The 24,076-nt window shown below is 37.2% G+C and overlaps 1 protein-coding gene across 8 annotated transcripts in view; it reads left to right on the top strand.

Moving 5' to 3' along the window:
• Positions 1-23,555, top strand: part of LOC100242517 (ATP-dependent 6-phosphofructokinase 4, chloroplastic) — a 47,381-nt gene extending 23,826 nt beyond the window's left edge. For 2 of the 8 annotated variants that reach the window (XM_002282273.5, XM_059743341.1), the window contains 3 exons: positions 906-954; positions 20,119-20,273; positions 20,889-21,336. In XM_002282273.5, coding sequence (XP_002282309.2) covers positions 906-954; positions 20,119-20,273; positions 20,889-21,056 — 372 coding nt within the window. In that variant the 3' untranslated portion in view covers positions 21,057-21,336. Of the gene's footprint in view, positions 1-905; positions 972-20,118; positions 20,274-20,888; positions 21,485-22,822 lie in introns of those variants that run through there. The other 6 variants (XR_009467952.1, XR_009467951.1, XR_009467950.1 and 3 more) reach the window with 6 other exon arrangements.
• Positions 23,556-24,076: the final 521 nt, after the last annotated feature.

Below are 24,076 nucleotides of genomic sequence, written 5' to 3'. Positions count from 1 at the left end.
TTATATTCAACAATTATATTTTTTTTCTGATTGCATTTTGAAATTCAGGAGAATTACCAATATAAACTGGAAAATGTTGGCAAGGAACAATCTCATTTTCATTTTCCAAAATTTTCAGTATCACCCAGCTCTTATTTTTGATAAAATTCATTTGCTCTTTCCCCTGCATGTGCAAGAACATGTAAGGAAAGGAACTTCTGTAAGGAAGAGGTGGTGTGGGATTTGATTCGGTTTTACTCTTCTCTATGGGCTTCTTGTACTGAAGCTTTTAGAGGAGTTCCTCTAAGCATTCTACAAATCAATTGGATTGGGGTTTGCGTTTAAAGAGTTTGAAGATTGTTGGGTTTTCTCTTGTTTTTAGATTACTATTGTTGGGTGTTTTCCTTGGTTATTGTGTAGGAAGGACCTCTCATCCTTCCCTTGGTTTTTTTTCTCTTTCTTTTGTCTCTTTTTTCTCTTCTGTATTTGTTCTTTTATTAATATAATCTTCTTCGTTTCTGATCAAAAAAAAAAATTATGTCAATCTCTGTCACATTTCCCCTTCTCTGCCCACCTGTCATGGTGAGTTCTTGAAGTGATTTCCAGAAAGTTCTGTATCTATATTTCAATAATGCGCATAAACAAATAAGGGCGGAAAAAAAAAAGTGAAATGCAATAAGGATGATATATTGCTATATTATTTTCTGAAAGACAGTAAGAAGACATGTTATTATTCCATGTGGACACTTGAAATAGAATCTTGTGCCTTGCTTGATTACCAGTGTTCAAACAGTTCTTGTTGCTACATCTATTATTTTGGTTTGAGTTCAGTCTTTTCTAGAACTTTTGTAGGAGTGGCTAATTTGTTTCTATGGTTTTTTTTCCACTATTATTTCATTTTTATTCATTACATGCTAATGTCACAGGATCATTTCACAAAGGTACAGAAGATGGCAGTAAATATGAAATATATAGGTATTTCTCAAGTAGTGGTATGGTCATTGGTTTCTTTTCTATTTCTCACTGGAACATCATGTGAATTCTATCTCACAAGTATATTTTTCAGCATATTCATTAATTTGTGACTTAGAAAAGTCAGAAGAATAAGTTAGCAAACTTGACTCAATTTGATTGAGCACAAAAGTTGGGATTAGAAAATTTGAATTGAATGGGGAAAAGAAATTTAAAAATTGTTCCTTGACAACTTTTCTTTTCTTTTTTTGCTAAAATTTGAGAGTTTTAGACTCATATGGATTAAGGTTGGTGGTTCTTCTATTGAAAATTTGTGATTTTGGAATAATACTTTACTTTTTAGACAAAAGTTCTATTAGGTATGCATGAGTTTGCATATGCTTAATTTCTTTTGAATATATATGCCTTAACCATATGTGTCAAGAATTATTTATGATGCACATACTAGTGGTTGAGAAATAAACTTAGTCATGATCATGGTAGTTAAAGTGTATAGATGGTTTAGTGTACCTAGAGGGCTGAGGCAAAGGGATCTCAGGTTCTGTTTACTTTTCCTGTTGATGGGTAAAATCATCTCAAAGTTGAAGGGCTTGGCCTAGTTTGAGGTTTTTGGGTTTGTACCAAATGTTACTAAGTCAAACTTGTGGAATCATTGGAGGGGAAATTTGGAAACCCTATCGTTCTCCTTTATTTTTTATTTTAATTTTTTAAAATGACATTTCAGGCATTAAGATTGTAATGGATAAGAGTACCCTTTTGGGGGGAGAGAGAGTGTGCATGTGTCATTTTGGGGATCAACTTTTTGAGGCATAGAGGGAACTCTCTTGGTTAGAATTGAATTGTTTGATGGAAGAGAAAGAAAAAAAGGGGAAGAAAGTGAGGTTCATAGATGGATCAAATCAGTTTCCTCATGTTCTAAGCCAAAAAGAAAACAAAAATATAAAATACAGTGGTTTTCTTGCAGCCAGATCCATACCCTCCATGTAACCTGAATATGGTTTTTCACATCCTCATGAATAGTGTGGAGATGATTGATCGTATCCTGGCTCTCACACTAACTCTCCCTTAGGAGATGCTATAGATTCAAAACACTATAAGAATTTTGGCTATATACCACTTCAAAAGGACTCATTTGTGTAGCACTATTCTTTGATCTATGAAAAGCTAACTCAATTTGTGGAATATTTTCTCCCTAAGAGATAACTGGGTGCATAAATCTTAGTGCCTGTGAATAAAGATTGAGATTGCACAGGAATATTAAGTTCTTCCAAAAGTTGACCAATGCACTTAGGCGTGACAACCTCATTAGTAGTCTCAAGTTGGATGGGAATGGCTTTCTGAGCTTACTGATTTGCGGTATGTGGCTTTTTTGAGCGACTTTACTCTAATCCTAGGAATTTGAGTCCTGGAGTAGGGGGAATTCAAACTCCTAAAGTCTTTTGATAAGGAGATTCTAGAGGGAGTTTTTAGGGAGGAAGTGATGATGACTACGTTAGAGCTTGGTAATGACAAAGCACCATGCTGAGATAGCTTTTCCACGGCTTTCTAGGAGAAGTGTTGATCTATAGTGAGAAGATGTTTTGTACTTCTTGTTGGACTATTACAACCTTGAGACATTTGAAAAAGGCTTAAATGCTACTTTCTTGGTGCTAGTCCCAAAACAAGGCAGGATGGAGGATATAAGAGTTAAGGACTATAAAGCTTGGTGGGTGGATTATATAAGCTTTTGGCTAAAGTTAGCTAATAGGCTATAGAGAAGGTTGATCTTTGATTCTCATAATGCTTTTGCAAGGGGAAACAAATGTTCAATGCTATGTTGATTACTAATGAGGCTACTACTTTGAGGTTGACATGTAGAAGGGTGTGTGTGAACCATAGATTAGACATTGAGAAAGCTTATGATCAGGTGGTTGATTGCTCTACATTCCCCTCCAACCTAGAAAAGCAAGTGCTTCGATGGGTTCCATTTACAACGCCTCTGATGGATAAGTTAGTAAATGTGCAACCAGGGGAATATTGGGTGATAAAGGAACCGAAGATCTCTAGACTGTCACTTGGTATTTCTTAAGTGACAAGCGGGCTTCACAACCTCCTTGATGAGATGGATATTTTATTTTCCATAAAGGCTACTTGCAACTATCTTTGACCATTGTTGGGTTAATTTAGTTGACTTAAATCATTGTCAAATTATCAACAAACTTGCACTATTGATTACTTGCCTTACACGTGGATAGTGGGGATTACCTTTAAAAATTGTTGCATATGTCCTATGAAATCTACAAGGAGTCATAATGTAGGTCTGGAAGTATGTTTTGTTGGTACTCCCCTTAGGCTAACAACTTCAAATGGGATCAACATGGTTACCACCTATCTTCAATACACCCGAGTTCACCCATTTGATCAAAGTTGAAGTACATGGGTTCCATTTGTAAAGAACATCTCCTTTTCAATCATCAAATCATCTAGTCAACTTTTTCTAATTCGTCTTAACATGATCTAAAGAATATGGAGCTTTATGCAACTTGCCATATGGTGGAGATGTCTTTGCAAATGGGCATTGACCTTGGATAGAGTTTGACTCATTATATGTAGTCAAGAGCATTAAGTTACAATGCAAGCCTAAATCACTTTTAAGGGATGGTAGAAACTGGTGCTTTGACTTCCCTTGTGAGGTTTCAATAGCATCACATATACTATTGTCCTCCACCCCAAAGTATGCAACAATTTTTTAAGTGTAATTTTAACCATCCACATGTAGGATGAGTAACTGATTGTATGTTGGTAAATAGCAATTCAACCATAGTTGGAGTCAACTCAATTGACCTAATCAAGTTAATCCTATTGACCTAATCATGATCAAAGACAGTTATAAGTAACCTAAATGGTGAATAAGAGATTCATCCCATCAAGGAGGTGCTGGAGCCCACTTGTCACCTAAGAAATACTAAGTGATGATCTAGAGATCTTTGAATCATCTATCTTTCAACATTCCCTCAACGTTCTATTGATTCCACATCTATTGACTTATTCATCAGAGGAGTTGTTGGTAGGACCCATTGGATGGCTTGCTCTTATAGGTTGGAGGATGGTAAACATGAAATCAGTTATCATTTGATAAGGAGCTTCCATGTTAGTGCTAGCTTAATTCCACAACAACATTTGATTTCTGAACAACAACAATTAGCGTTGTTTGTGAAAATTGTACAGAGAAGCCATTAACCTATGGCATAAACTTGATCTGGTTTTTTCCATGATAGAAGAGAGAATCTATGCACTACAAGGGAAAATAGAGATGTAAAAACCAAGGACTAATGTTGATGCGATATCTACTCCAACTTATTAAACAACTCTAATAGGAGAATGAGATCCTAAAGCCTTGGTTGGATAAGCACTTGACCTTTGTGAATTCCCTTTCAGTCCTATCGGAGGGGGTAGAACCATTGCTTGCGGCTCTAAATGCTTTAGCTAGACCACAATCTTCAACCTTTGCTTAGTTCCATAAATGCTTGCAAAGTTTGTATACTCCTTTTATAACCTCTGCAAGGTGTTGACAGTCTAGTATTGTTGCTTTGCCAAGCCAAGGGCAAAGGTCAACACTCTTTAATTTGACGATCTAGATTAGAAAGACTGTACTATAGTTTGTTCAAAGATTGTCACCAAGTGATGTAGCTTGAAGGAAATAATGAAATAATGGCCATCATGACCTACTGATAGGCATTATAGCCTAGGCTTTGATTGAGAAGGCTTTTAGCTAAGACAAGCTTACCTTGTTTAAAAAAACTCATCCACAAAGCCAGCATGTATATGTCTTTGGAAGAGGACCTATTCACCAACACCCTGAAGTAAATATCACATACAAATATGAATGCAACAACACTCCCCAATAGATTTCAAATGCAAGTCACAAGCAAATGCAACAACATTCCCCAAACAGTTCACAATTGCAATTTTCTCATTGATTCAAGCTCCCAATATTAGCTTATTGTTCTTCTAATCAACTATATCCACAAAACATCAAATGTAAAGCTAAACTAAAAATTAATCAAGCATTAGAACAAGAGAAAAAGAGACAAGACACCAGGATTTGCATGGAAAACCTCTAAAGAGATAAAAAACCATGGACTTACAACCAATCGAAATGTCCACTGTGAAGAACAAAAATTGAATACAAGGTTTTATCTAGATCATGCCTACCAATCCTTCCCGGACCACTTGACTAGCACCTTTCCACATTCAGTTTCACACCTTCTTCTGGGTCACACTTAGAGCCCACACCAAGCTCGATCTCGGCCTCTTTTTGAATCCACACAAGAAGAAAATAGGTTTTCACCTAGGCCCAATCAACTGAGTAAATGAAAGATGAATGAATAGAAGAATCAACCCATTTTTTTTCTTTTGAAGAAAATGTGTTGGAAAACCGCTGAAAAAATAGGAAGAAAATGGAATTTTCTTGGCAACCAAACACTCCAAATTTGGAAAGAAATGAGGGCAAAAGGGGAATGGCTGCTAGGTCTCTGGTTTTCTCTCTGTTAAACGGGAAGCAAGTTTTGGGTTTTTAAATGAAGGAAGCCCTTGATCCAATGGATGAGATTTCATCAAGAAATGGAATAGGACATTTTGAACACTTAGTAAAAAAAATGCTTTCAAGTGGCCACAACTCATTAGGGAGGGACTCGAAAGGAAGAGATAGCTACTGCTATCATGAATACCTCTAGGATAAAGACCACGTTGCTGAATGGTGTAAGAACTTGCGATATTACATGGAGTCTCTAGTGAAGGTTGATGACTTCGACATCATATGGCCTAACACTGGAGTTAAAAAATGTTGGTGCCACAAAAGACATGACCTTTCCAATAATAGGTTTTTTGTGATAAGGACTAAAACAAGCCCAATTCTTCTAATCCATGTCATTCATGGGGGGCCTTGTTAACAAACATTATGACTTTGAGGGTTAAGTGAATAAGATGCTAAAAAAAAAAAAAAAAAAAGTGAAACCATTATTGTCACTTAGTTGTGGTGCCATCTACCCTTGTTGCTAGTATCCCTCTAACCAATATAGAGTCCTATCATGTTTACCACCATAGTTTTAAAAGGCGCACTTCTTAGGCACAAGGCAGTGCGATGCGGAGCTCCAGCTCCTCGCCTTACTCCAGGCGTTGCCCGTTGAAGAAGGCGTTGTCTAGGCGCGGAACGCACGCACCTTCAACCAAGTGCAAAGCTCCAAAAAGGTGCCCTTCTCTATTTCTTCTTCTTTCTTCTTCTTGTTCTTCTTCTTCTTCTTCTCCTCGATCATGATCCACTTCCAGCTCTAATCTAGGCATTTTTTTTTTGTTGTTATTTCACCAGCAAAATGCAACGTTTTGGATTGGTTTATTTTTAAAGAAAAAACAGGGTCTAAAATTGAAGAATTTCTGAATTCCTTTATTGATTTTTTAGGTACACACCATACACATATATATACACAAATGACTGAATAAGAAAATATCAATCTAGCTTGATTCTCTCCTAAAATTAGGAAACTGAATCATCCTAAATGATCTCTCCTTTTTTATTCCTAAAATATTTTCCTAAATTAAAACCCTAACTTTGAATGCCAGATTTCAACACTCCCCCTCAAGCTGGAGAATATATATCATATAACCCCAGCTTGCAAGTTAAGTCTTCGAAGTTAGGCCTAGGTAAAGCTTTGGTGAGGATGTCTGTGGTTTGGTGCTTGGTAGGAACATAATTCAATTTAACTGTCTCACTAGTCATCTTCTCTGTGATGAAGTGTCTGTCAATCTCAACATGCTTGGTCCTGTCATGATGCACGGGGTTCTTTGCTATGCTTATAACTGCCTGATTATCACACATCATTAGAATTGGAGATGAACTCGTTTGTCCCAGTTCACTAAGAACCCTTTTTATCCAAATCCCTTCATAGATTCCCTGTGCAAGAGCTCTGTACTCAGCTTCTGCACTACTTCTGGTTACAACTGATTGCTTCTTACTCCTTCAGGTAACAAGATTTCCCCAGACAAAAGAACAATATCCAGAAGTGGACCGCCTGTCAATGATGTTTCCTGCCTAATCCGCATCTGAGTATACTTCAGTGTCACGGTTCTCTATCTTTCTGAAGAATAGATCTTTCCTTGGTGTCATTTTTAAATATCTAAGAATCCTGTAGACTGCTTCCATGTGTTCCTCAGTGGGGCTGTGCATGAATTGACTTACAGCACTCACTGCAAAGCCAATATCTAGCCGAGTGTGTGAGAGATAAATCAAGCGCCCGACAAGCCGCTGATATCTCCCCCTGTCTACCGGTGTACTTTCTTTCTCGATACCAAGTTTCTTCTGACTATCCATAGGAGTATCAATTGGTTTGCATCCAAGCATACCGGTCTCCTTAAGAAGATCGAGTATGTATTTTCTTTGAGAGACTACAATTCCCTTCCTTGATCTAGCCACTTCCATACCAAGGAAATATTTCAAATTTCCAAGGTCTTTAACTTCAAACTCTTCTGATAAATACTTCTTCAAATTCTGTAATTCCTCCATATCATTCCCAGATAGAATAATATCATCGACATAGACTATCAATATGGCCATTTTCCCTGCATGAGACTTCTTGACAAATAGAGTATGATCAGCCTGACCTTGTTTGTAACCCAACTTCAGGACTATTTTTGTGAATCTATCAAACCAGGCTCGGGGAGATTGTTTAAGGCCGTACAAGGATTTTTGGAGTTTGCAAACCTGATTCTTTGCCATACTTTCTTCGAAACTAGGTGGTATTTCCATGTAGACTTCCTCTTCTAGGTCACCATTTAGAAACGCATTTTTTATGTCCAGTTAAGCACCAATCTTGATTGACAGCCAATGAGAGAAGAATCCTGATAGTGTTCAGTTTTGCAACAGGAGCAAAAGTCTCCTGATAGTCTATCCCATAGGATTGTGTAAACCCTCTAGCTACCAAACGAGCCTTGAATCTCTCGACTGATCCATCTTCTTTGTATTTTATGGTGAAAATCCACTTGCACCCCACGAGCCTCTTCCCAACCGGCAAATCTGTGATAGTCCACGTCCCATTCTTCTCAAGTGCATCAATCTCATCTTGTACTGCCTTCTTCCATTCTGAAATTTTGAATGCCTCTTGTATTGTGTTGGGAACCTGAGTATCATCAAGAGAAGTAGCAAATGCTCTGTAAGATGGTGATAGCCCTTCATACGTAACATAATTCCCAATTGGATGATCTGTACATCTCCTAACACCCTTCCTCAATGCAATCGGTAGAGTAGAATCATCAATGCTGGGAATTAACACCTCTCCAGCCTTATCCTCACCTATGTTCTCTTTAGGAAGACTTGAATTGGAGTCAATATATTGGCCACATGTTGACTGTGATCCGTGCTCTAATTCCTGTCTTTTCCTCCTCCTGATGTAAACTTGTAAGTTCTCATTAGCAAGTTGTGGGGCTATAGGTTGAATAGGCATGGGAGACTGGATGGTCACGGGAGAAGGAACATTTGTGTGCTGGGCTGGCTAGACTGATGACGGCATGGGTGTGGACAACTCAGTGGGCACGAATTGGGAATGATTTGGTGACTCTTAGTGAAAAGAAGGTACACCCTCAAGAAGAGACTCCCAAACTTGATGTTCATTCATGCTCTCCCCCTGAACATGAGATTTGGGATAGAAGAAGACATGTTCAAAGAAAGAGACGTCCATGGTGGTGTAAAATCTTTTGTTGGTTGGAGAATAGCATTTGTACCCTTTTTGGGTTGGAGAATACCCTAGGAAAATGCACTTATTGGCTCGAGGAGCAAATTTGCTACGATTTTGAGGATACACATGAACGAATGCCGTGCAACCAAATACTTTGAGTGGTAAATCAGAAGAGGTTGCACGGGTGTGAGGAAATTGTTTTAAGAAAAGTTGATGTGGGGATTGAAAGGTAAGCACTCTGGATGGCATACGGTTAATCAAATAGGTAGTTGTGAGAATAGCTTCCCCCCAGAAATAGTTTGGAACATTAGAGGAAAACATAAGGCACCGGGCAACCTCCAAGAGATGTCTATTCTTGCGTTCAGCCACCCCATTTTGTTGTGGGGTGTCAACGCAAGAACTTATGTGGATAATGCCGTGATTTTGAAGATAAGTACTGAGACTACTAGTAAAGTATTCCTTTGCATTATCTGACTTGAGGACTTGAATTTTGGAATTGAATTGATTTTGAACCATAAGATTGAAGGTTTGAAAAATGTGCCCGACCTCTGACTTTTCTTTCATAAGGAAAACCCATGTTACCCGTGTATGATCATCAACGAATGTCACAAACCATCGAGTGCCAAAAATATTTTTTATCCGGGAGGGACCCCACACATCACTATGTACTAGAGAGAAAACAGTCGAAGGTTTGTATGGGATTTGAGGATATACTGTTCGAGTATGCTTTGCAAACTGACAAATTTCACAGTGATAAGATGCTGGATTTTTATTGATAAATAATTTGGGAAACAATTTTGCAAGGTAAACAAAGCTAGGATGACCAAGGCAATAGTGTAACATTATAATCTCACTATCTTTATTGACCTTAGAATTTGACACAGAATTGAAAGACTCTAACATACTCTGAGACTGTACGCAACTTGCTTGAGAGACTTGGTTTGAGAATTGGCCACATGAGAGGAGGTAGAGCCCGGAACACAGTTCAGCATTGCCAATCATCTTCCCCGATTTCAAGTCCTGATAAACACACGAGTTTGGATAGAATTTAGTAACACATTGGAGATCACGGGCCAATTTGCTAATGGACAAAAGATTACAATCCAAGTTTGGAACATGGAGGACAGAGTCAAGATATAAGTCTTTAGTAAGTTTTATAGAACCTGTCCCGACAATTTTTGACTTTGAACCATCAGCAATATGGACGGATGAATGACCATTACTTGGCTTGTAATTTTGAAGAATGGCGACATCTCCTGTCATGTGATCAGAAGCACCTGTGTCCACTATCCACGGCTTCATTCCTCCTCGATTAGCAGTGAAGGCTACACCGGTAGTACTGCCACTGCCAACTTAGCTTAATAGTTTTTGTAGCATCTTCATCTGCTCTTTGTTGAATGGACTCGGCTCGGGAATAGATGTGCTCTCAGAGTTGGCAGCCACGTGTGCTCTGCCATCTCTGTCAAACCGTGGCTTTGGTTTCCAATCAGCCGGTTTGCCATGAAGCTTCCAGCAAGTCTCCTTATAATGGCCTGGTTTCTTACAATAATCACACCAAGGCCTATCCCGTTTCTGACGATCTCCACCACTACTATTAAATGACCGAGCAGCAAGGGCAGAGGCATCCAATGTTGGGGCAGGTTGCTCTTTGGATCCCATCATCACTTTCTTTCTACTTTCTTCACGCCTAACCTCTGAAAACGCCTCCCTAAGACTTGGCAGGGGTTTAATGCCCATGATTCGGCCTCTAACATCATCCAATTCCCTGTTTAGTCCTAAGAAAAACTTGAACAGTCTCTTTTGTTCCACAATTTTCCTATATGTTGTTGCATCATCAGAACATTTCCATGAGTGAGTCTCGAATAAGTCAAGGTGCTGCCAATACCTTGTGAGTGTGTTGTAATACTGAGTAACTGTCTGCTCTCCTTGGTGGAAGTCATGTAGGGTTGATTCAACCTGAAAAAGTTCTGAAGTATTTTCAGAACTTGAGTAAGTTTCTTTGGCTGTATCCCATATGTCCTTTGCAGTCCCAAACAACAAGAAATTTTCACCTATGTCATTGTTCATGGAATTGATAAGCCGTGACATGATCATGCTGTTTTCAATCTTCCACTTCCTGAAACCCGGTTCTGTAGTTTCTGGCATGGCTGCTTCTCCAGTGAGGTACTCATCCTTTCCTTTACCGCAAATGAACAGCAACACAGATTGTGACCACTGTAAATAGTTATGGCCATTTAATTTGTGTCCTGTGATGAGAATAGGAGAGGAATCATTGCCACCAAGGTTTGGAATTTCAGATCTGCCCCTTGATTCTGGTGACGTGACGCTGGATACTTGTGATGATGTCATTCCGTATTTTGTCATGGACCGGAAAGGTAGAAGAACACTTCCTAAGGCACGTGCAGGGATTGGAGTTGAGAAAAAATAGCCGGAGGATGCCGGGAAAACTGATCGGAGGGCCCGCGAAGGCAAAAGAACCCCAAAAGAGGCACGTGCAGGGCTCGGATGGCAGAAACAGGTAAGAAGGGTGGCTGGTCGGCGTGAAGCGAGCCTGGAGGAGGAAGCGCGTCGCCGAAAAGTGGCTTACGCGCCCTCACGCGCCGGTGCGTGAGATGCAGTCGCCGGCCGGAAAAACGCGCGTGGACGGCGCGTGGATGGTTTTCTGGCTCCGGTGCTTTGGGAAAAATTGGACAAATAAACAGTTATTAAATTTAATTGTATTATATAAGATTATATATGTAAAATAAGGTGTGCCTTACTTCACTAAAGCCCGCACGCCTAGTGCCTCAGGCTCTAGGAGAACTTTGCTTCTTGGTGCGCCTTGAGCTTTTTAAAACTATGTTTACCACAATAGATGTGATCTTGCTATCGTACTCACATGGTGATGTTGTAGTCTTAACCTTATTAATAAATGAGTTTAAAGTCTATAGGATGATAGCTTGGAAGCTCTGTTGACTTGGTCCACCTAATCGCTTACCATCAAATAGAACACATTTGAAGGTAGGCTATAGAGCTTGACCTTGTGGATGAGAAGTGGTAGGCAACATTAATATGCTTAACTAGCTGCCACCAATGAGCTAAGGCCTAGTATAACCACTGCGACACTTCCACAAGGATAACCTCATGCTCTAGAGAGTGTTTAAGAACACAAGGGAAATGAATGTTGGCAAGTTAGGCCCCATCTAAGAAGGCTCATACTGAATCACTAAAGAAGGTGAGAAAGACTTGTATTTTGCTAGAGAATCTCAATGGGAAAGTGATCCCCCGATTGTGGAGTGCTATCATTTAGAAAGTTTTACCATTAGCCTTGTCTCCAATTGTTTTTTGTATTTGACCTTTTATGATGCTTTTTAAACAACCATAATGGGAAGATGAAATGAAAGAGCATCTATGTTGAAAAAATGCTAAATGTAAAAGTTAAGGTGAAAGGCAAGAGTCCTTGGACAATACTAGCCCATCGATTTGAGGTCAATAGACCTATTGTGCCATAGTCTCAAACTAATAGCTACCTAGCCATGCCTATAAGTCTTAAGACTCTTGTCCATTATCAACAAATACAAACAGAAAGTATACACAATAAAAATAAGTAACGAAATACACATGTAAGTGGCAATAACATTACCTTAAGGGAGGGATGGCCATCCACATCTCACAAAAAGGAAACAAGAAGTGTATAAAAGCCACCCAAAAAGCAATAGGGCACCTTACAACCAAAATTGTTAAAAACAATAGTAGTCATTTACCTTGGCTAAATAAGTTGTCCCAAAAACTAAAGCAAAAGAGAATAAGTATCAATAAACTAGTTTTTGGTTGTGCACCTGCTCTCGACCATTGTTGATGAATTGAACTTTATTGTCTTCTTGCTACTAAGGAACACTTTCGTCTTAGGACAACTTGCTCGACTCTTAAAGCTAGAGAGACAAGATCTTCAACAACAAGTAAAAGTAAGGTTGGCAACAACAACATTAGAGGTTGGGGCTAATGGTGTAGAATCATTCGTTGAAGGGCACTATCAGAGGCAGGTAGTGTTGCATTAATGATCTGTTACTTCATGATGTTATGCTTGGACAAGGTTAGTACTTGTCATAGTACTTGTGGTTGATCCCTTTTTATAGGCGCCTTAGACTTGATCATGGACCCAAGCCTTATACCCCTCCTTCATCTTGAGGATTTTACTAGTCTTTAAAGTAACCATCATGGCCTCCTCCCTCTTGTTCCTCAGATAGTTCCTAGTGCAGCTATTAATGGCTTTTAGGCCTTACTCTCCTCCTCTTGCACACTTTCGATCTACATTCTAGCTTCGCTACCTTCTACTTTTGGTCGGTACACTTCTTTTGAAACCTAGAGCTTTAGGTTTGTTACTCCCTGATGATGTCGAGCTTTCTCTTAAGTTGCGCTATAAAAACTCCACCTAGAAGGTAGAAAAGAGAAGAAAGGAAAAATGGTGGAGGGTGAGCATTGCAAACTAAAAAAAAGACAAACGAAGTGTAAAAACATAGTAAACATATAAATGAGCTTAGCTTTATGCTAAAAAGAATTCTACCTACAAGGTAGAAAAGAGAAGGAAAGAAAAAGGGCGAGGTGAGTATAGCGGACAAAGAAAAAACAAAAAAAGGGTAAAAATGCAATAAACACTTATATAAGCTTGGATCTTTGCACCACCAATGCAATAAGTGTTTAGGCAAGTAAGACATGTGATGGAATGTCGGGTCCCTATGGTGAGGTAGTAGTGGCTCACATAGGACATTGTGTGCCTTGTTGGATAAACTGATCAATAGGTGATAGGATTGTATGTACTTTTTGGAGTGGGTGTTAGCACCACCTCTCGTTGTTCTTAGTTAATCCATGCAAAAAAAGAATGCTTGGTCTTTATCCTTCTCTTCACCCCCCTATCTCTAAGGTGACCATCTCCTCGTCTTTATTGTCTTTTTCAAAGATCTACCATGAATCCTTAGGGTGGCCCATGGTTGACACAATTTGCTTCTTGGGGTGACAACCCTTCTTTGGTCTAACACTCTTCCCTCTTGGACAACCTTTGTTGGGTGGCCTTAGTTTCTAAAATTCATGCCTCCAAGTACCTTAGAAGATCAAGCACGTTAAGCTCCAACCCTAGCCCAAGAGAGTTGGGCTTCCTTTTGTGAATTGTGTGTTGAACAAATGGCTCCAGGTGTTTCATCAGATTAGTTAAATTCTCTATGAAAAAGAGAATGGTGTGATTTATCTTCTAAAGGCATACGAAAGACATAGATAATGTGGTTGAAATCTATTATGTTAATATGTGGTCCATTCTCCCTCTTTCCTTGACCTAAGGCTTGGCTAGGTGGTGAGGGACAAGTCTATCTTAGACCGGCTCCTCAAGACCAATCTCACTGCTCATAGATGTAGATGAGATGTTCCCAATTTTTGTTGTTATCTAAGTAGTTTTTCTTGTTTCTTGAAGAACTTGTGTGTTTTCAGCTTAAATTTGTACACTAATGGGTCTTTCTAAATCCTGAGATTGAATCCATATTAGCATTTGACAATTATGTAGCCTATGAGGACCTAGTATAAATTTGAATGGTAGAGCATTGGGTGTACCTTAGCAAAGTAGAAGAACTGAGGAAGTATGGATGGCCTAGGGAGCAATCTCAAACCTTCTCTGCCACAAGAAACTAGACACCCATACTTCTTGGAATGAAGTAGGTTCCTGTAGCGTTTTCCATTTTGGAAGATTTGGTAGGCACCTCCATCTCAAGGCTCCATAGAACTTGTTTGACAATACTTCCTCTCTTGAACCTATTAATTCTCAAAGGGCTCGGCCATCAACCACAAACTCTCCACCCTAGAAAGTTGGCAAACCACAAGTCTATCTTGGCATCATATAGGTTAGGATCTAGGCATAAGCTAGGATCCATGATCCTCAATCAAACCCTACAACAATGAAAACTAACTAGAATATGGGGGTTTTAAAACCTAAGGATGTAGCTAAGGATCAAGGATGTGCCTGAAGTAGGCCCAAGAGGCATGAGTCCAGGTTGAGAACTCAGGATGACAAAGAGTAGTGAATTGAAACCCTAACAAAAGAAAGTGAGAAGCAGTTGCTCCAAGTACAAATCAGAACAGAGCTACTGCACAAAGAAAAATTGTATGATAGAAATGCAAGAAGTTTATAGAAGAAAGGATGAAAAGGTTGTTACCTGGACAAGAATGGTGATCTAGATCCATAGCAGAATGAGAATGATGAGGCACTTGTAGTAGCTGATATGCTGCTGATGTGACAGTTGATGCTGCTGATGTGACACTTCAGGTCTGCTCCACAAAGGCCTCCATATCATAAGGCCTCCTAGAAATGCTGCTTTTATATCTCGTCACCTCTTTCAGAGAGATGACTTCTTTAATATCTTTTCTCCTCTTTTCACAAGGGATGGCTCAGTACTTGTTTTCCATGTTGGCTGATGAATATTGCTTTGTAGTTAAAAAGCAACAAATTGTAGATGTAGAAGAATCCAGAATAATTCAATTATCCAGATCTGATTACTTAGGAATTATCTTATTTATTTTATTTCTTTTATTATTTGAATCAGGTTGTTGTTATTTGGATCAGGTTGTTAGATCTAGTTGTCTTAGGATTTGGAAAAATTCTCCAGATTGTTAGGGTTGTTTATTTTTCAGTTTCCTAGAATAAAGGTCATGGTTGGATAACCTAGTCTATATATCAAGATGTTATCTCTTTATTTTCTGATATGATAATTAAGTAAGCAGTGTTTGTACGTTCTTTTTCACTTCTGGTTACATGGTATTAGAGTTGGATTGCTGTTGAAATAGAACTATGGTAGGAGCAAGTAGGGGTGATGGTTCTGAAGTTTCAACAAAAACTTCTCAATCGACCCCTAAAATTGCTTCCACTACTTTTTCTGAGAGCTCCTCCTTACAAATAACAGCCCACAAGATCAATGGAAAGAATATTCTCTAGTGGTCTTGGTCTGTTCAAATGGTTATTTGAGTAAGGGAAAGAATTGGTTACATCAATGGAGCTGCAAAAAAACTGAAAGAGAATGATCCAACTTATCATACATGGGATGCTCAAAATTTTATGGCGATGGTTTGGCTTGTTAACTCAATGGTATTGGGCAATCTTACCTCTATTATGCAAACCACGATGGAGCTGTGGGATGCCTTAAACCGGTCATACTCGGATGTTGAAAATTCTGCTATAATGTTCGAGCTAAGGAACAAGGCTCGAAATCTCAAGCAAGGAGATCTTGATGTAACGGAATATTTTAATGCCTTACCAAGATTATGCAATGAACTAGATCTGTCCAGTAATGAAGAATGGAGTTGTTTGGATGATGCTACAAAATACTGAAAGATGATTGATAAAGAAAGAATTTATGATTTCTTGGCTGGACTTCATAAGAAGTTAAATGAGGTATGTAGACATCTTGCAATCAGAACACTTCTGACAGAAGAAGAGAAGAAAGTCGGAAACATGTCATGCTCAGAGGAGAATCTCCAGACACAGCGGAAAATGCAGCATTAGCTGTAGGAAGTTCCAAGAATTCAAACAGAGGAGAACCACACAATAATTGGAGAGGAAATCTTTGGTGTGATCACTGTTAGAGATCGAATCATAACAAGGAAAATTGTTGGCGTTTGCATGGTAAACCTCCAAACTGGAGAGACAATAGAGGAAATAGATGTGATCCTAAAGGATTCTAGGCAATGACAGGCACTGCAACGTCTTGATGGCAAGGAGATAACGACAGCAGCCTTAACCTCACAAAAGAACAAATCGAACAGCCATACAAGCTGTTAGCTCCTGCAAAATCCACTAGCACTTCTGTTGGCCCAGAAAGGTACATTCTTGACAGCCTTTAGTAGTGTCGGTGAGAAACAGTTGCAAGGACCGGTACCATAAAAATTAGCCCAAATATTGTTTTAAAAAATGTTCTTCATTTCCAAAAATTGTCTTGCAACCTTCTCTCTATCAATAAGATAACTAGCGATCTCTCACAATCAGCTTGTTTTCTAGGACCTGACATTGAGGAGCATTGGCAATGCTAGGGAACATGGGGGACTATACTACTTCATGAATGACATCTTTGTGAATAAATAGGTTCTAACAGCTAGCCGTGAATCTACTTCATTGTCTAGGTTAAAAGAAATAATGTTATGGCATCTAAAACTAGACCACCCTAGTTTTTCTTTTCTCAAAAATTTGTTTCCTTCTTTGTTCAGAAATAAGACTGACTTTCAATGTGAAATCTATCAGATATCTTCATCGAACTTTTTTTCTGTCACATGCACATAAAGCCTTAAAGCCTTTTGCATTAATTTATAGTGACATTGGGGTGCCATCCTGTGTAAAAAGTCTCTGAGGGTTAATTACCTTTATTGATGACCATACACGGGTTTGTTGGGTTTATCTTTTGAAAGAAAAAGCTGAAGCAGCACAAATCTTTGAAAATTTCTTTTCCATGGTTAAAAATCAATTTTATACATCTACATAAGTTCTTCATACAGAAAACAGAAGAGAATATTTTAATTCTATACTTGCCAATTTTCTTTCAAAAGGGGGGATTATACATCAAAGTTTATGCACTAATACACCCTAACAAAACAGTATTGCCAAACCAAAAAATCGTCATCTCCTAGAAGTTGTTCGTGCCCTTATGTTCACCATAATGTTCCGACATTTTTTTAGGGAGATGCCATTCCCACAGAATGTTATCTAATAAATTGTGTACCTACCAGAGTCCTCCAGTACCAAACTCCTCTAAACACACTTCTCAAATCCTACCCAGAAATTCATTTCTTCACCACCTGACCACTACTAGTTTTTGGATGTATCTCGTTTGTTCACAACCATGATTGAAACCATAGCAAGCTTGACCTTAGAGCCCATAACTACATCTTCTTAGGATATTCTACAACTTGAAAAGGGTACAGATGTTATTCCCTGAAAAAAAAAAAAAAAAATTCTCTTGATGTCACATTTTTTGAGAACCAATCATTGTACCCAAAAACTTCACTTCAGGGGGAGAATTTGAATGAAGGAAATTTTTGGAAACTTTCTTTGCCATCTCCAGTAATATTCTTAGATACTCCTATACTAGAAAATAACATTCCAATTGGATCTTTAGACAATGAAAGTGGACAAACACAACAGCAACCGGAAGTATATGTTTATTCATGAAGAAACATTCCAAAGAGGGGAGAAAACCCCGTGAACCTTCAGCAAAGACAAGAATCCAAACCAAACTCAGGTACTTTACCTCAAGAGTCGAATCTCACCCCTGAAATTAATGATTTGGATATCCCTATAGCTTTACGAAAAGGAGTTAGATCTTGTACACAATATCCCATTTCTAACTTTGTGAGATATGACCATTTATCATCCTTTGTTTGAGCTCTTGTCACTAATCTTTTAGGCATGGAGATGCCAAAGTCTATTTATGAAGCCCTAAAAATTCCGAAGTGGAAAAAGGTGGTTATGGAAGAAATGTAGGCTCTTGAAAAGAACAGAACATGGGAGCTAGTACAAAAACCAGAAGGAAAGAATCTAGTAGGGTGTAAATGAGTTTTCACAGTAAAGGACAAAGCTGATGGATCTATTAAGTGTTATAAGGCGACACTAGTGGTAAAAGGATTCACCTAAACATATGGGATTGACTACTAGGAGACTTTTGCTTTAGTTGCTAAGTTAAACATGATGAGAGTTTTACTATCCTTCACTACTAGTTTGGATTAGCAACTCCAATAATTAGACGGAAAAAACACATTCTTCAATGGAGATCTAGAGGAAGAAGTCTACATGGACCTACCACTTGGTTTCAATGAAGCTAGAAGAAATTGGACAGTGTGCAAACTAAGGAAATCTCTCTATGGATTAAAACAGTCCTATAGCATGGTTTGACAAGTTTGCTAAAGCTATTCGACAATAGGGGTATAAACTAGCTCAATCCGATTACACTTTATTTTATAGACATAAGGATGATAAGATCACTATTCTTATTGTCTCTGTTAATGACATAATATTGACTGGAGATGATCAAGCAGAAATGAAGAAATTAAAAAAAAACCCTAGCAAAAGAGTTTGAGATAAAAGATTTGGGATTCTTAAGATACTTCCTAGGTATGGAGGTAGCCAGAGGTAAGAAGGCTACATAAATTTCACAAAGGAAGTATACTCTAGATCTCTTAAAGGAAACATGAATGATGGGATGTAGACCAGTTGAAACTCCAATGGATTCAAACCTAAAACTAAGAGAACAATTGGATGGCAACCTAGTAGATAAGGGAAGTTATCAATGTTTAGTAGGAAAGCTCACTTATCTATCCCATATTGGACCTGATATTGCTTTCGCAGTAAGTGTAGTAAGTTATTTTATGCACAATCCGCAAGAGCACATGGATGTTGTATATAGAATCTTGAAATACCTAAAAGGAACTCCAGGGAAAGGATTATTTTTCAAAAGAAATGAAGTCAAGGGCATAGAAGCATTCACAGATGCAAATTGGGCAAGATCTATCAATGATAGAAAATCAACTTCTAGATATTCGTACTTTTGTTTATAGAAACTTAGTGACATGAAGAAGCAAAAAGCAATTGGTTGTTGCCAGGGGTAGTGCGGAAGCAGAATTTAGAACAGTGGTACAAGGGATTTGTGAGCTACTATGGTTGAAGCTACTATTAGAAGAGCTAAATATAGCAAAGGATCAACTAATGAAGATTTATTGTGACAATAAAACAGCCATAAGCATTTCCCATAATCCTGTTCATCATGATTGTACCAAACATATTAAAGTAGATTGACACTTTATCAAAGAAAAAATAGAGAACGAATTATTTGCATGACATATGTTCCTACAACCGAGCAACTTGCTGATTTCTAACCTAGGGTCTTGCAAAAGCTACCTTTCGAAAAATTAGGAGACAAGCCATTGATATTTTCAGACCAGCTTGAGGGTGGGTAGAAGAATCCGGAATAAGTCAAATTATCCAGATCTGATTAGTTAGGAAATATCTTATTTATTTTATTTCTTTTATTATTTGAATCAGGTTGTTTTAGAATTTGGAAAAATCGTCCAGATTGTTAGGGTTATTTATTTTTCAATTTCCTAGAATAAAGGACATGGTTGGATAACCTAGTCTATATATTAAGATGTAATCTCTTTATTTTCTGATATGACGATTAAGCAAGCAGTGTTTGTACTCTCTTTTTCACTTCCAGTTACAGTAAATATGGGTCCTCATTACCTGTGTATCTGTTTTTATGGTTAATGAACATTTTGCTTAAGGTTTTCTTTGTATTAACTACTCTGTACACTAAATAATTGCATAAAGGTTTTGTTCAACATTAGCTAAGTATTTTTTATTAGGTTTTTATTGTTGATATTGCTAACTGTTTATTCTTTTAATAGGATTTTATCTAAAAAAATTTCAAAGATTATATTTTTATTTATTATCTTGTCTCTACAGATCCAACATACATGATCCGAGCTATTCCAAGTAATGCATCAGACAATATCTACTGCACCCTCCTTGCACATAGTGCTGTACATGGGGCCATGGCAGGGTACACTGGCTTCACGATTGGACCTGTAAGCAGCCGACATGCTTATATTCCTATTGATGTAAGCACTGCTCCTATTTACAGGCCTGTGCTACTTTTGTGATTATATGTGTGTTTCAAGTTGAAATCTTGTATCAACCAATTGAAAAAGACTCAACGAAACTGCCCTTTTTCTCTGCAGTTCAAAATGAAATCAAAATTCAAAAGAAATAAAAGAAGGGTAAAAACCAGTTAAATGATAGAACTGAATGCTTTTCCTTAAATTTCTACATCATAGGGAGGAACAAGAGGAATAAAAACTTAGAAAGCACTAGGGGGTAGTTTGGGATATGTTTTGCTTGTCTTTATGGTCTACCACTGTGATTCAAAGCTTTAGGAAGTGAAGGAAAAGTGTGCTGCCTAAAGAAAGCTTTCTATGAAGCAATAATCTCCAAGAACTTGGTTTGGGGGGTTTAGTGATTTAGCTAAAGTTAACTCGATTGTACATTGTTTGCCAAGCATAACAGTGGTGAGAAAACATCCCTACTAATATACTAAGCACTTGGATATATTTAACAGAGTTGCTACTTTTATTAGAAAAACTTTTTGATTCTCGTCTTCTAAATTCCCCATCAGCCAATATTTTTGTCAGTCTTGCCTATGTAATGGTTTTAAATGTCATAATGTGGTATTGCAGCGCGTAACTGAGACTACAAAGACCATCAAGTTGACGGATCGTATGTGGGCGAGACTTCTTTCATCAACGAACCAACCTAGTTTCTTAAAAGGGAGCCCAGTGATGCAAGAAAGAGTTGATAAAGAGACCATTGAAATGATTGACAACATGAAGATTACTTCTATATAGATTCCACATATGTAAGCAATGGAATTCCCAAATTCAATGGATCAACACTTGATCTTTGTTATCTCCACGATGAAAGCTTTTCGGGCTCACAGCAGTGAAGAGGACAAATACAGTGAGTGCCTAACTCAGTACCTTTCTTTATGTAGATGATTTGTTTATTCACTAGCTTTGATCACGTTTACTTCTCTATTGTATGTCTTATTTCTGGTTGCGCCTACAACATGTTTATATTCGTTATTAGATTCAATCAATATCAATATATTCGTAGTGTTTATATGAACTCACGCAGCAGTAGCTGTTCATTGACCTGTTACCTGCAATGCCTAAGGAAATTTGAGGCCACTACATTACCGAGTTGGTACAACAAGAAAATGTCACGCATAAACTTTAGGTTCCATTCTATGTAGTCAAGTCTGGTCCTATTACTTTTTACGCTGGTCTCATTTTTTTTGCATGTCTTATTTGTTTACACATGATCCCTTTTATCTGTACTTTAGTTCTATTTAGATTTTATTATATACTTTTAAAGATCTAGATCGCAACTTCAATAGGTACTGCATGGGCACCTTGAATTTTCCATGACGAAAGAAGTACCTTCTATTAATGTGTCAAAAATCTTTGAAGAAATATAATCCCACATTTGTGAATCTCTTAATTTTTTTACCAGCTTTTGGACCTCATTTAATACTTTTCCCCCCCACTGAAACCTGACTACGGCATACACACACACACACACGGGGGTTAATCTTTCCTTGATTTCCTTGAATATGGTATGAAATCACCCAACAGATGTTAAGTTATTGGGACATTATGTTTTGTACTCACAACTATTTTGATATTTCATTTTTAGTTCCTATACATGGCGTCTTTGTGAATCCATAAGACTTTGGTGTTTCCCCATTTCTTTGTTTTGAACCATTCTTTGAATTCTTAGCTCTTTTTCTTGATTTCATCATTTTTCTTTATTCGTACGCAATAGAAGGACTTCTATTAGAATCCCCATTTAAATTCACTAATAATAAGTCAAATTAGAAATATCTTTAGTTCATATATAACTAGTCTCATTTATCATATGCACACCCAACTATTTGATGAGACTCTAGAATTATTCTTTGAAACATCCACAAGAAATGAGAATCCTTCTATAGAATAATTTTTTTTTATTTAATTGCACATCGTAAGTCGAAAACAGATGTTATATGAATTCTTACTCAAATTAAGACTCCTAATATTTAATATTGGAATTGACCAAACATTGTGAATGAAATATTTATTCTAGGTAAGTATTATATAAATTTTACAATTCCCTAATATCCTAATCTTTTTTTTATGTTACTCTAGATCAGTATTTCTTGTTTAGCAAATTCTCTTCCTTTCCATTAGGAAATAATGCGCTTGTAGATCATATTTTTAGCTGCATCAACTTCAACTCTTATATAAAATATGAATTAATTGGTTAAAAGGAATGAAATAATCCTTATATTTATGAATTTTAATTTTTCTCATATTTTTGTTTGAGGTGTAACCTATTTTTGACGTATATACCCTTAATTATTTCAAATATTCACAGTATGTTTTAAAAGAAAATACTTATATCATATAGAACTTGTTTTTTTTAAATAAAAAAAAAATCTAATGTTTAGATGTGTTCTATGATAAAAAATTTAAACAATCATGTATATAATTTAGATATTTACCTAATTATATATCAAAGTGGACGAGTAGCAAAATGGTTCTTTGCACATTTTAATTGTCACAAGTCCCAGGTTCAACTCCCGAACAAACAAATGGATTCCAAGCCTGGAATAAATATATACAGGTGTCCTTAAACAAGAAGCTACAAATGACCAGGTGGGGTGACGCGGTGGGCTTGCAAGGAAGGATATTGGGTTTGTGGCATGTAAAGCCCATTGTGATTTTGAAAACCAATAATTGACCGGTTCGCTGGGAATCGAGCGGTCTGTCCGGTTCGACGGTCTGACTGTCGATTCAAAATCGATTCAATTGTTATAAGGTACAATACTTCGGACCAGACCGAAAAGACTGTGGATTGGACCAGTCGATTCAGTCTAATTTGATACTAGTTTGAGACTTTCTCCGGTTAACACTTGTTTGGTCAAAAAGGCCTTAATTGCTTGATATTTTGGAGGTCGAGAGGGTAACCATAGAATATGACAAGGAACAGATACAATAAGATTAACTCAAGGCCTACAAGATATGGCACAAGTTTACATCACTTGAGACAATCTAACGAATAAGCCCATATGCTTTTGATGTTTATCCTCAAACAAGTTGTGTGTGGTAGGCCCAAAAGTGGAAGAGATGGAAAACAAAGTCATTGCAACTAGTTCCATGGGGTCCCATTGCAACTATTATTCATTTCTTTTCTTTTCTTTTTTTTTCTTTGATATTTTCTACTTTTTTTTTTTAATTCATTTTCAACCTTTTTGTGATTATAATATCTTTTATGTTTGTAATACTTTCATGATACTAGTGATATTTATGGTTTGGTTCTCAAGAAATTTAAGGGAAAATAGAGAGAAAGGAATAGAGAAAAAATGTAAAAATAAAAAATAAAAATGAAGGAAAATTAAAAGTAGATTTAAATTTAATAAATTATTTTTATATGTTCATTTAAACTTTTTTCTTTTATTTTACCTCTATAAAAATATGAAATAATTTGAAAATTCATAAGCTAATTCCAAAAAATGAAATTAGTAAAATTACTTGGAATGCATCAATTTTGTCTTATCTTGATCTTCATACAAATCAATGTGAACTAAAAGTTAAAAAGATAATTTATCAACAAAAAATTAAGAATTAATTGTCTAAAGCATTCACTGATGCAAAGAAAGTAATAGTCATATGCAATGTTTTCGAATTCGCACCAATCATTGAATTGAAAAAGTTATCAATTCACTGTTTACTGGTGGGACCAATAATTAAACTACGGTCAAACTGGTGATGTCATAAATATATTATTATATATTTAAATTTAAAAATAATTATAAAAATTTAGT

This window comes from Vitis vinifera, chromosome 16 (assembly GCF_030704535.1).
Source record: "Vitis vinifera cultivar Pinot Noir 40024 chromosome 16, ASM3070453v1".
NCBI lineage: Eukaryota > Viridiplantae > Streptophyta > Magnoliopsida > Vitales > Vitaceae > Vitis > Vitis vinifera.
Note: the sequence above shows the minus strand (reverse complement) of the source record. Positions and strands in the feature narration are given on the sequence as shown.